The sequence below is a fragment of the Tripterygium wilfordii genome, chromosome 9 (assembly GCF_013401445.1).
Source record: "Tripterygium wilfordii isolate XIE 37 chromosome 9, ASM1340144v1, whole genome shotgun sequence".
Classification (NCBI taxonomy): domain Eukaryota; kingdom Viridiplantae; phylum Streptophyta; class Magnoliopsida; order Celastrales; family Celastraceae; genus Tripterygium; species Tripterygium wilfordii.
Window position 1 is genome coordinate 10,675,210 of NC_052240.1, and position 13,231 is coordinate 10,688,440.

The window sequence follows — 13,231 nt, forward strand, 5'->3', positions numbered from 1 at the left end:
CACAAGGCATGGAGCTTTTCTCAGAAAAGCAACCATAATTTTTTCTAGGATGGCATAAAAAAATTCTCATCGTTAATTTTTTTTTTCAAATTTAAAAGCAGACTCTTTTGGCGGTTCTAATATTAATGTTTCATAAAAACGGATTGATCAGTTTTTTACTTAGTTAATACTGAACTTTTGGTCAGTTTTTAATTTTTATATAAATCGATCGATTAAAACCGAATCACGAGCAACTCATATGGAACTCATGTAGGTGATATCTCATAGAGGTCTCGAGTTCGAGCCTCCCCATCCTCTTCCCCTGTATTAAAAAAAAGAAGTTCTAATCTGCATTAAATATTTTATTTTGATTTGCTGCCTTTTTATTCACCAATGCATGATTCATTGTAATATGCCTGGCTACTATGACCAACTTGTTTTAATTATTTACCTACAAAGTCAGGTCTCAGAAAAAGGAATCTTAGACTATTCCGGTCCTCTAATGGAAGAAAAAGTCTAGGGAAGTATACATCACGATCATACACCAACCACCCAACAAGTCAAAGGTCTCACAAAGGTTCATTTTCTTCATAAGGAAGATATAAGGGGGCAAAAGAAGGCAGAAGGCATAAGTTCAAGAATGGAGGGTTTGATCCCAACCATTTTCAAGGCTGTTGGGAAGAACAGGACTCGAAAGCAATATGAGTGTCTCTCATCTGGTGCATCTCATAGCTTCAGCATAGCAGACTTCTACATCAATGGTGAAACTGGGGCATATATGTCCACAGGCGCTTCAACTGATCAGAATATCATAACTGCTGGATTCAATACAGAGAGAATTAATGGTCATCATCGACGATACAACTCTGTTGGAGATTTCTCAGTTGGGAATTCTTCATCCGGGATTGAAGGCAAAGAGATGGCTGCTCAGAAACAAGTTGTGAGAAGCAGAAGCCATAGAATTTTATCTTGTGTAACTGGTTACTAGACATTAAAAATTAAATACAGCTGCTTCTATTCATTGCTTCTGCTTGCTTTCCATGTCTTTTCCCTCCTTTTTTTTCTTCATTAGTTGTAGTGTTCAAGACTGTAATAACATTCAGACTCCATGAAAGTGTGTTGTGTTTCTTGATATGGCAAGGCTTTTGTGTTTTGAGAACAACCCAGATTGTAAAAGTAACTATAAAGTTAAATGATGTGTCTCATTAGAGTTATGATGTTATTATTGACTCAATAATCTAAAAGAATCCAGGGGTTATACAGCAGGGAGTAGTAGCATTTGCAAACAGGTTCATAACGCAAACGTCTACACTGAAAAAACCACCAAGCAAATTTTAGATCTGTGATTTCCCCCAGAAGTTTCAGAGTAAACAAGGTCATTATTGAGAAGAAGATTCACTCCCCAGTACGAGAAACCATGCAACATGACCGGAGTTTGAACAATCGAAATGAAATATCAGGCATGGAGCATTTCTCAAATAACAATTGGAAGACTGATATTCCTTTCAAGCAAAGTGTGTTGTGTTTCTTGATATGGCAAGGCTTTTGTGTTTTGAGAACAACCCAGATTGTAAAAGTAGCCATAAAGTTTACATGATGTGTCTCATTAGAGTTATGATGCTATTGACTCAATAATCTCAAAGAATCCAGGAGTTATACAGCAGGGAGAACATATAAGCAGAGAATCCAACTATGTGAATTCAAAATTGATCTGTCAATGCTCTTCAACATCAAAGAACAGTAAGTTCAGTATGAATGCATATTAAACCTTTTATCTTCTATCAAACGGAAAGCCAAAAAAAAGGGTAAATAAAAAGAAAACTATTGAATTCACGATATATGTAACCGAAAGAGTAACTTTTCTTCAAAAATCAGAAAAAGCAACAATAATTTATTCAAGGATGGCATAAGAAAATTCCCAAGACATAGTCTCCTCTGGAATGGGAGCAAAAGCAACAATGGCCCACCAAGCAATCAATGCTACAATGGAAGTTTACGACTAACATTAGGAGGTGACACATGCAAGCAGCTGTCAATCATCTTCTCCAACCATGCGAGTCTTATCTCACGAATGGATACTTCAAAATGCATAATACGAATGTCAACCTGGGCAACCTCAGCACCAGCATGAAGGAAGATGTAGTAATCTACCTGGGCAGCATATGTTAAGGCACCTTCATCCTTTTCCTAACATAGTGAAGGTGATCAAGTAGCTTAACGTTACTCCTTGGTGAAATATAACCGAATACCAAAACACACGTTACTCCTTGGCGGAATATATATAATAGAATACCAAAACCATGCAAAACTCAACCCATCTTCCAAACTCTCTCGTACGTTGATAAAAAAAATCTTTATGTCCTCAATCGTCCAACATAAGAAAGAGGTCCATCTGCAACATCTACCATTCACAGACATGATACAAATATATGGAGAGAAAAATAATTGCACCAAAGAGATATTAGTATTTTAAAGAATTGCCAAGCATGGCAGACATTAGTGTAAACAAAGCGCAGTCACAACAAACTAGGCTTAAAATGCTATTTTGTTGAATAATATTGTTTTATCTTCCCCTCGTATGTTTCTTCCAACGACCAGTAATTTACTAAACTGTTCTGAATCACGGACTGGAGATGATTGGCTATAAGGTCTATGTCACATTGTTGCAAATCCAGAAAAGGATTTTTTTTTTTTTAAAAAAAAAAAAAACCCTTCACATTTACAGCTTCCAAAGAACGATTAAAGCAATGGCCACTAAAAATTTTTACGAAGCAGTAGAAGCCTAAAAGCATCAAGTCAATACAAATTGGAGGCTTCAACAGAACTAGGTTTGATGCGGCACAAACAGCTGCTATGAATGATAACAACATCATTCATTATTCATGCAGTTTAAGTACCTTCATATTCTGATAGAAATCAGAAAACTGTTTTATTAACTTCTGCACTTGGTGATTGTCAAATGAGAGGTTGCATCCAAGAAATACATTGTTCTCACAGAATTGGAGAAATATTTGAGTCCTTTGAAAAATCTGCCAACACAGGGTAGATTTTTCAGTAAAAATGGAGAGACAATACTATAAAATACAATCATTCAGGATTCAAAATGTCACTGTTAACCTCAACTAAAAGCAAAATCCAAAAAAACCTCACCATATCCATATCTTGCTTCAAGTTTGCACAGGAACTCTGAAGCATCCAGTCTAACTCTTTCACAGATTTTAATATGCAACCCATCTTCAACCTTTTTAGTGTTGTCCCTTTTTTGGAGACCAGACAAACTCCCTTCCCATCCTCCAAAACAATGTATATTATAAAGATTTTGTATTGCAACAATAAGTATCGACAATACACATATGAGAGTTCCTGCCTCGACTTACTTGCTGATAACCATAACTTGGCGATTTGACCACTCATATATGTGGCATGCATGAGGAAGAATCAATCTTCTCCAAAGGAAGAGATAATTGCTGCATATATCACGAAGCTATTCCGAGGAAGTTAACTGAAGGTAAGTGCAAGCCTATGGCTTGAGCAATGGATGCAGCAAAAGATTCCAACTTCTGTGCAGAGACGGATTGAGGAGGCATGAACATAACACGCGAACTTATCAGACAGGTCCATGAAGACAGAGCAAATTCTTTTTTGTTTTTCAATGTCCATATAAGTAGCCAAAAAAGGAAGTTTCGACAAGCCAGAAAATATATAGCTAAAGAACATGACAGTGGCTTCCTTCTCCTCAGATTCTTAAACGAAACTATTACTGCTTGCTGTCCATATATATTATGATGTTCTGCTCTGTGCTTGAAATTGGAAGGAGGCTTTTCAGGTTCACCTACAGTCAAGGATAAAAAAGAAAGACATGACTCTGAAGTTGATACATTTCGATGAATCCATACGACATGGAGTAAAATATTATATCAGAATCACTAACAACCTTGGAAGCATTCATCACAAAAGAATCAAGAAGGAAACCTTAGTAAAGAATTCAAAGGTGGCAAATTTTCATTCTTAGTCACCTATAATAACAACAAATATAGAAAATACATTCAATGTAAAATGGCACCTGATTTTTGAGACTCAGAGTCCTGAATGATCGTATCAGCCGACCCATCATTGAAAACCTCTGTATTAGCTATGAACCACAACCAAATAGTGCTAGCAACCCCACAAATCAAAGGACTCACTTTGAACTTGACTACCAAAGCCTCACATTGTAACTGAATCATCTTCTCCAAGCCCATCACCTACTTTGCCCTCAACACATTATAGTAGGGAAAATGATAAGTGTCCCAGCAAAATGTTTCCCAGCACCCCATTCCAATCTAGGTGTCGAGGTGAGTCGTCATGTCTTGATAGAACTTGGTCTAAACCAAAGTAAAGAATACGGAGTTTTTATGGATAAATTCTCGGTTTTTTTGTTTAATTGAATGAATAACAATCTAATGTTCTCTCGGCCTATATAGCCATAAAAAGACAAAACAAATCCTACTTAAAATATTAAGTCAAAACCAAATAGAAAACTATTCATTGGCTACCAAGCTAAGCTAATAGAAAGCAAACACTAATTAAAATAGTAACTACCATATAGAGTCCTTAACTAAGTAGTCTTCGCATACTGGATTATTCTCCTTGAAATATATGAGAAGCTTGGTCTTCATCATTTCCATTCCCTTCAAGACTACCCTTGTCCTCAAAGGTAAAGGTTGATTCACGAGCCTCGATTATAAACACTTCGGGTAATGTCCTGACGTAAAGTTATCGTTACAATCAAAACACAACCCCCTTTCCATGGGTTTCTGCATCTCATCCCATGAAATTCTTTTAACTCCGGGTGGAAGAGATTTTGGGGTTACACTATTAGGTTGCAGGCTTTGTGACTCCAGGGAAGGTATGGAAGCTCGTAGTTGCTCGTTTTCTCCACTTTGTTTCATATCAGCTAGATAGTCGTCCTCTAAGCGAGCATATTCAATAGCTTTCCTTACAGTTCGAGGCCTAAGGGCCGTAACTTCACGTGATAACTCTAGTTTCAACCCACTAATCAGAGTTCCAACTAGGGCCTTCTCAAGCCAACCATGAACCTGGTTAGATAATTTCCCAAACTCCTTCAGAAATTCTAGTAGTTCACCCATTTGTTTGACTCGAGATAACGCCGCATCATGATCTATATAACCAATTGGCCCGAATCTGGTAAGCACCTCTTGTTCAAAATCCTTCCATCTAATGTCCCTCTTGTCTTTAGGGTAGATTCGTTCAATCCACTGCCACCACAAGTTAGCCTCCGATAAGTACCAAGCCAGGCGTACGCCTATACACACACGCAGTAGGCTCATACATTCCTTAACCAACCACTATCCACATATGGGCTGGTTGTAACCAACAAGCCCAATAGGCCACTACCTAGAAAACTTGTTGGCTGATTAAATAAGGCATTTGCCCTCCTTATAAATAGATCACAAGTCCCCTATCTAAGCAATGTGGGACATTCGTATCAATACCCCCGCTTTACTGAGCCGACGCCCACGTCGGCTACACTCAGTGGGGGTCTTTCACTGGGATGGGGTCCTTACCCATACCACCAGATCCATTGGTAGCCCTTTCCGTGGCGGCCCAGTCCAGTCCCATACTTGGACGAAGGGAGATCCAAACACCCACATGTGCAGAGACTGAACGGCTCCGATACCATTGATAAGAACCAGGCTAGGTGTGCGCCTATATACACACCCAGTAGGCCATATATTTCTTAACCAACCACACAAGCCCAACCACTACCCACATATGGGCTGGTTGTAACCAACAAGCCCAATAGGTCACTACCTAGAAAACTTGTTGGCTGATTAAAGAAGGCATTTGCCCTCCTTATAAATAGATCACAAGTCCCCTATCTAAGCAATATCGGACATTCGTATCAGCCTCCCCTTCTAAGAAGAAGGTTGCGTAATTCACCATGACGGCTTTCTTTATCTCATGAAATTTAAAGAATTGTTTGGCTCCATTTAGCCATGTCACTGGATCATCTCTTGAAAACGATGGAAAATTTATCCTTGGTTTGGTCGCAGCCAAAATCTTGTCAGTAGGCTTCACGGTCAACGTGACCTCTTCTTCAGTTGACGAGTCTTCCTCGGACCCAGTTGTGGATCTAGAGTCGCTACTATGATGTCGACGAACAGGAGGTTTGCGAACTACTTCGAGTTCGTCAAATTTCTTCTCGAATCCTTGCATAATCAACTCCCGGAGTTGAGCTAACTGCTACTGAATCTCCTAGACACTGGTGTTTGTTGTCTGAAGATTGGCCTCGAGAGCCTCGATTCAATCCTTTTCAGAACCCATCAAAGGAACCTCTCAATGAATGCATCAATGATAGAACTTGGTCTAAATCGAAGTAAAGAATAAGGAGTTTTTGAGAATAAATTCTTGGTTTTTTTGATTAATTGAATGAATAACTTCCTAATGTTCTCTTGGCCTATATAGCCATAGAAAGACAAAATAAATCCTACTTAAACTATTACTTCAAAACCAAATAGAAAACTATTCCAAATAAAAAACTATTCCTTGACTACCAAGCTAAGTTAATTGAAAGCAAACACTAATTAAAATAGCAACTGCCATATAAAGTCCTTAACTAAGTAGCTTTCGCATGCTGGATTATCCTCCTTGAAATATACAGTCTTCGCATGCTAGATTATCCTTCTTGAAATATACGAGAAGCTTTGTCTTCATCATGCCTACATGACATGAATAAAAAAATATTTTTTTTACTTCCAATTTTTTTTAACAAAAATATTATTCAGTACCCAAAAATGCTATTACCCTTTTTTTAATAGATTAAGTATAAATCTAGGCTCAAACACCCGTCTAGCAAAATGAGCAAATTCTTCTTCCGTCGGATCCAAACAGCTCATCCCCACCTCCAACATTGCCACCGTCGCCAATTGAACTGTCGGCGTCGAACACCTGCTTCAACCACGCCGGAGAGCATCGTCGATGGAAGAGCTCATCAGCGCGTTTCCAAGTGTCTCTCCGTTCCTTCCTCCTCCACACAAAGATCTCGAAGAGCTCAACCTGACTCTCAGCGAGTGACTGTAGCCGTCTCTTCCACTCCCACTGGTTCACATACGACCTCAGATCCGGCAAAACCATGGAAGCTAATGCTTACAATTTTTTCTCTCATACTTGAGAAGAATTTAACTTGCATCAAAAAATCAAACTTCTATGCCACCAACTTCTACATTTACTTTCATCAATTTCTAGAAAATCATGGTGTGAGAGAGCGTCTTTGTTTTACAGTCCAAAAACGACCATCTTTTTTTCTCCCTCTCCCTGTTTTGGTGCTTACAAAAGAGTCATAGCCTTACCCACTAAATTACAGCAATGCCATTGTTTTAGTGGACTCAAAATATCAGTTATTTGTTGGTGCTAATAACGCCTTAAAGATTGTTATTATATTATTTTCAAAAACAATGTAATAACTAATAACAGTTTGTGTGAATTAAAAATAATGTAAATACAATCTGTGTTACGCAAAAACAATGTAATTAAGAATTGTGTGTGATAATAGGAAATAACATAATAAGTATGTGCAACTCAAAACCAATGTAACTAGAGTCCAATAATGAAAAACAATCTAATTACATTATTTTCAAGCTAATAATGTAATTAAGAATGACTCGATAAAACATTAACAATGAATCTTGTTGGAAAGAGTCTTACATGTTAATTCCGAATATGTTTTTTTTTTTTTGAAATCTAACATGTATTTTGAGAGATAAAATGTTTTAAATTTTCATTTAAGAAAAGAAAAGTAAAAAACAACGATGTCATTAGATGATGTCAGCATAGGTAGGAAAAGAAATTAGACGAAAAAAGAATGATATTTTTGTCTAAAAAAATAAAAAAAGGACATGTAACCCATCAGTTTGATAGCCCATGAGAGCCCAATAGATTTATTCTATTAATTTGATTATCAATGAAATAGTTTTATTTCCACTCATTTATCCCATAATTCATTGTCTAAAATTTATTGTTTTAATATAGATTTTTTTTAAAAACACAATCTAAAATTAATTATTTTAGTTCTTAATATAGATTCTATTGTTTTCTTCCTACTTGCTTCTTCTCGTCCATCTCAAAAATTTTAAAAATTATAACATGGTATCGGTTCAAGTCTTGTTCCTAAAATTGGGTCACCTATTGGGCCTTTCAGATGTTTCTTCCATTTTTCCATACTTGTTTCTTCTCATTCCTTACACATAAAGCGAACAATACCTCAAGTGAATTTGGCTAAATCTCTATTTCATCTACTTCTTCAAATTCTCCATACTTACTTCTTTTCATCCCACTTAAAATTTTAGATATAACATGGTATTAGAGCAAGATTTAATCCTAAAGTTGTGTAACTTATTGGGTTACTCAGATGCCTTATTCTTCTACTTATTCCTACTTGCTTCTTCTCATTCCTCTCAAATTATTCAAATTATAACATGTTATCATAGCAAGATTTTATCTTAAATTTGGGTTACCTATTGGAGGCCGATTTATCAACATGGTGTCTCCATCACTTAGAGGCCTATGCACAATATTTCCAATTAGTAAATCCTTCACATTAACACAACGAATCAGACTATCTTTTCCGCGAACAAAAAATATACCCTTGGCATGACAACATAGTTCGTAATAAGTACGCAACTTCTCCCTATTAAAGGCATTCAGATATTTGGAAATTTACAACCTTTCTGCAATATGTTTGGGTATACCAACTTCATTGGGTTTAGTATTTGTATCACCAATAAGAACCATACGAAACGAATGATCATTTCGCTCTACAACACCTATAAAAAGAGTTTCCAACCAGACGAGGTACGCACGTTTTTGTTTTCTTTTTCAATATGTCAAATACAATCACTTTGATTGTCAAATACAAACTATTAACTAGTTGTATTTGTGTTATAATTTGAAGAATTTGATAGGGATGAGAAGTAGTAAAACCTAGAGATGTAAGAGTTGCTATTGAGCCTTGAAACTCTTGGTTATTTTTATTTGTGAAGAAACAAGTATGGAGAAATTGAAGAATAATATGATAGAGACGTTTAGCCCGATCAACTTGAGTTATTTCTCTTAGTCCCAAAACTCACATTGTTTTTTCTTTAAAAATGATCCTCAAGTGGTTGGAAGTGGGTTCATGTTTATAAACCACATCACTTTATACTCTCCGAACAATTTATGACATTTTATTTCTTAAACTTTCTTGCACTTGTGATATCAGTTATGAGAGACCTAACAAGTGGACTATACGGATTAGGGTCCTTGTGATCCCTCTACACCTTGTGGGTGGTCTATCAATAAAGACATCTGAAAGGTCCAATAGATTACCCAATTTTAGGATCGAACAACGCTCTGATACCATGTCATAATTTGAAAAATATAAGGAGATGAGAAGAAGCAAGTAGGGAGAAAAAGAAACATATGAAGGCCCAATTGACTTGAGGTATTGCCAGCTTTAGGATTGAACATCGCTTCGATATCATGTTATAATATGAAGAATTTAATGGGAATGAGAACAAACAAGTAAAGAGAAGTATAAGAACAATATGAGAGATATGTTTAGCCCAATTGACTTGAGGTATTGCCAGCTTTGGGTTTATGGCATGTACGATTTTGTCCTTTAAAAGGGTCCCCAAGTGGTTGGAAGTGGGCTCATCATCAATTGGTACTCTCCAAGTCCTTTATATATAAATTCTACTTCACACTGAGCACAATTTTTTACAGGCTGTGGCAGGATTAACAACAAATGGGAGGCAAATTGTTGCAAGGGCCAACGCAAATAGCCTTTGGTGTTTCAAAATTATATTTGCTTAACCATTATTGGATTTACTTGAACCCTTTGTGTCTATTTTTTTATTATGCTACCTAATTTTTGACAAAGATAGGAGGTTTGGTGATAGAATATCTTCACATATGTTTGAGTGACTGGATGGTACGAGGAAAGTTTCTCAGATGACAATTAGCGATAAAACACACAGTGACGGATCTTCACATTCAAGGTTTGTCAAATGTTTGAATGATGATACAGAGGACACTGAAGGACGCATGCTTATACCAAAATGTATGGAGGAAAATTATATTATAGCAAAAGTGTGTTTGGATTGATGGATTATACTATATCCCTGTTGGCCACAGTTTAGGCTTGACCAAGCCTACGTATTGGTTAATGCCTTATCCAAGGTTTATTAAAATCACATCAAGTTGCATTTCTAGCTGTAAAACATTGCAAGGGAAGTTTGATGGTGTGATCGTTTTGTCTGTTGTTTGTGGTGGGCAACGTGAATGAAACACAACATTGTTGCATGAATAAAACAAACGGCAAATTTTTAGTTAACTACGAATCTGCAAATTTTTTAGTTTTAACAGATGCAGAGCTATCAGAATTGAAAATGCAATGGATGAACCAGTCCAATGTAATTTTTATGTGCCAAGAGGTTTAAGAACAACATGGACAATGCTCGAATGGACAAAGCTTTCACACCGTCGACGGACAGGGAAAGGTCAGTCTTCGGCTTTACGCTCGTTGGAGTTCCTAACTAGCTTAGCTGAGGCAGATTGGAAATCTTACAGTCCACCTCTGAGTCTCGACCACTGTGGATTTAGGTTCTGGGTCTCTGGTAGCTCAGGAAAATGTCCGAACAGTTTTTGGGTGTAGATAACTGCAGGTTTGATGGCTCAAACCTAGGACAGCTCTTTGCCTTCAGATTCCATTACCACGATGCCTTCTGCTGCTGTGGCGTGCACAACAACTAGCCTCAGAGGCTCAGACTCTTGAATCCATTTGCAGGATGGCACGGATATAAAATGCACACTTTGCGATCAGATTTCCAACTTGATACAAAGAAAACAAAGTGAATAGCTGTTCAACTCCATACAAAGTTACAAACCATCAGATTTCCAGCATTCCCTTGCGATCTCATAGAATCCCCTACTAAACTAACATGTAGGTATACATCAGTATCTCAGCGACCCCAACTGTTTAGACATCATCATTTACCCCTAAAAAGTGGTGAGATGCCTTTGACAAGCATCTGACTAGTAGAAGAAGCATTTTAGCGTGTTTGGCTGTTCGTGACAACAGAAGGGATTAGCTCATCAGTATTTCCAGTGCAATTCAAACCGGGAGGTTTGGCTGCTTTGTAAAAGAAGAATGCCATAATCTTTGATAATTCCTCTGCTGTTCTAATTGCTGACCACGCAGTAAATGAAAAGTTTATATCAGAAGAAAGGAGTCAGAAAGATTTGGATAAACTAACTAATTGAAACAAGAAACATAAAAGGCTAATTTTTAAGTTTTGAACTCACCTTTTTCACGGTATAAGATTTTCCCAGCATTTGTAAATATAACCTCTGGAAAGACAGACACCTTTAGAGCAGATGCCAAATCAACCTCAACGATGGCATCAATCGCAACACACTGTTTGATAGTATTGGCTGTATTAGACAAAGTTTGTTATGAAAAAATGAAGGGTATCAAAAACATAAATGGCTCTACTCACTCTTGGAGAAGGTAACCTGCAGTTCCATATGATATGCACAGCTTTCTCCAGTTCATCTCTCATTCTTTCATTTTCCTTTGGTCTATAGAAACAGATCTACAATTAGTTGATCACATACACGCAAGTTTTTATTTTCTAAATGAATGTTAGACAAAAACATTTCTATGCCTATATGTATTTAAAGAATCACTGAGGACAACAAAACATACTCAAAATATTGAGAGTTTTCTAATGAAAAATCATGTCAGCGTGCGGCAACATTGCAGCCTAATGTCAAGATAGCAAAAGATTAATTTACCATGTTGAATGTTGTAGAACGTAATGAGTACAAACTCTCCCAGAGTGAATGATACCATTTTGTTTTACAGCTAAAAGCATAAAATAACTAGTTACAACTTGAACTTTTTGAGAAAGGAGAATCGGCAGAAACAGGGAAAGGTTAACTAACCTTTTATAGCGATTATGCACAAGAACAATTAAGGGACTAAAGTCTTTAAACACAGTCTCTTCCCAATCTGCTGTGCTAATATCTTTGATAGGACGAATGTAATCATCATCTTGCCACACTATTTCATTCTCGGTATCGTAATTTTCATCATCATCATCCTTTTCATTCTTGATAGTAATCTTGTCGAAAAACTCACTAAAGCTGAATCCCCGCCCATCTGCATCCTCAGGCCAATCAGGGTCGTCCTCTTCCACAACAAGCGGGTACTTGGCCATAAGCTTCTGCATTTGTTCTCTCTTCTTATTGGGATCAACTTCCTCCTCCAAATCAGGATACTTACTGAGCACCTCTCTAATCTTTCTCCTCCATTCTTGTCTCTCTTCAGCATCCATTAGATAGGGGTCATCCATGTTAACCTTTCTAGCCGAGGAATCGTCATCATCCTCATCACTGTCACTAGATTCAAAATTTCGTGCTTCCTTTCCATTATTAGACTTAAATTTCTCTCCTGATTGAGCTCTGATTCTGCTCCATCTCAGGCCACTACCTTGCTTCTTCTTTTTTTCATGAACGACAAATTCTTAGTAATATTGAAATATCAGATTCAATAGGTGATTCTAATTGTTCCTTGTAAAATCCAAAACTAAGAAAAGGAGATGAGAGACGCACCCGCGAAGGAGAGAGATGAAGCTTTGATGATAAACAAAAGCAGTCCATCCTGCAAGTAGAAATCTCTGGGTTGCTTTGTTTTGCCGTAAACTTGAGTGTAATACCAGCAAATGAAGGAGACATTTTAAGTTTGTTCTCAATTGAAAGAGGACAAAGGCACTGGAACTTCATAATATGTTGCAGTGCCATCTCTACAAAGTGAATTCCACTGCAACAACATCCACGAGGATAAGATGCTTTCAATACAGTCAACTACACTCCATATAGAAAAAAAAAAAGAAAAAAAAGAAAAAGAAAGATGGAGAACTGTGGGATTACCAAGAAGAGAAGCCAAACCGCAGTCTCGGGTTGTCAGTGGGGACTGGATATGTAAAACCCTAACTAAATCCCAGACGAACAAGATGCCTTTCTGGAGGACTTTGCGCCTCTCCCGTCCCCCAAAATTCTCAATTGCCACGTCGCAACAGACGTCCTCTTATCTGTTCACAAGTCTGTCAAAATTAAGTAATCGGTCTCCAATGTGTTGTATTTTTTTTGATGGGTGAGGTGAGTCTCAAATTGTAAGCCAATAACCTCCTTAAGTTACGTAGAGTTAGCT

The 13,231-nt window shown here is 37.3% G+C and overlaps 2 protein-coding genes across 4 annotated transcripts; both read right to left on the bottom strand.

Annotated features, from left to right (window-relative positions):
* Positions 1-2,742: 2,742 nt before the first annotated feature.
* Positions 2,743-4,712, bottom strand: LOC120006631 (TATA box-binding protein-associated factor RNA polymerase I subunit B-like). 2 transcript variants are annotated; one of them, XR_005470056.1, is made up of 3 exons: positions 4,043-4,712; positions 3,130-3,811; positions 2,743-3,008 (listed from the first exon to the last, which is right to left on the bottom strand). XR_005470056.1 is itself a non-coding variant. In XM_038856746.1 (2 exons), exons 1-2 carry the CDS (start codon positions 4,218-4,220, stop codon positions 3,456-3,458), a joined length of 534 nt encoding a protein of 177 aa, XP_038712674.1. In that variant the 5' UTR covers positions 4,221-4,712; the 3' UTR covers positions 2,743-3,455. The 2 variants fall into 2 exon arrangements, 1 of the variants encoding a protein (XP_038712674.1); XM_038856746.1 differs by having other exon boundaries at positions 2,743-3,811.
* Positions 4,713-10,412: 5,700 nt separating this feature from the next.
* Positions 10,413-13,186, bottom strand: LOC120005601 (thioredoxin-like fold domain-containing protein MRL7L, chloroplastic). 2 transcript variants are annotated; one of them, XM_038855335.1, is made up of 6 exons: positions 12,952-13,186; positions 12,634-12,841; positions 11,965-12,521; positions 11,517-11,598; positions 11,323-11,434; positions 10,413-11,206 (listed from the first exon to the last, which is right to left on the bottom strand). In XM_038855335.1, exons 2-6 carry the CDS (start codon positions 12,820-12,822, stop codon positions 11,070-11,072), a joined length of 1,077 nt encoding a protein of 358 aa, XP_038711263.1. In that variant the 5' UTR covers positions 12,823-12,841; positions 12,952-13,186; the 3' UTR covers positions 10,413-11,069. The 2 variants fall into 2 exon arrangements, with proteins under 2 accessions (XP_038711263.1, XP_038711264.1); XM_038855336.1 differs by having other exon boundaries at positions 11,965-12,515; positions 12,952-13,179.
* Between the last annotated feature and the right edge of the window lie 45 nt (positions 13,187-13,231).

Bases quoted from the DNA above. Each gene is read 5' to 3' on its own strand.
- LOC120006631 (XM_038856746.1), bottom strand. From the start codon at position 4,220: ATGGGCTTGGAGAAGATGATTCAGTTACAATGTGAGGCTTTGGTAGTC. The intron at 3,812-4,042 runs GTGCCATTTTAC...CCTTGACTGTAG, and splicing joins CTCTGAGTCTCAAAAATCAG to GTGAACCTGAAAAGCCTCCT.
- LOC120005601 (XM_038855335.1), bottom strand. From the start codon at position 12,822: ATGGCACTGCAACATATTATGAAGTTCCAGTGCCTTTGTCCTCTTTCA. The intron at 11,599-11,964 runs GTTAGTTAACCT...CTGTTTCTATAG, and splicing joins GTGCATAATCGCTATAAAAG to ACCAAAGGAAAATGAAAGAA. The intron at 11,435-11,516 runs GTGAGTAGAGCC...ACTATCAAACAG, and splicing joins GCAGGTTACCTTCTCCAAGA to TGTGTTGCGATTGATGCCAT.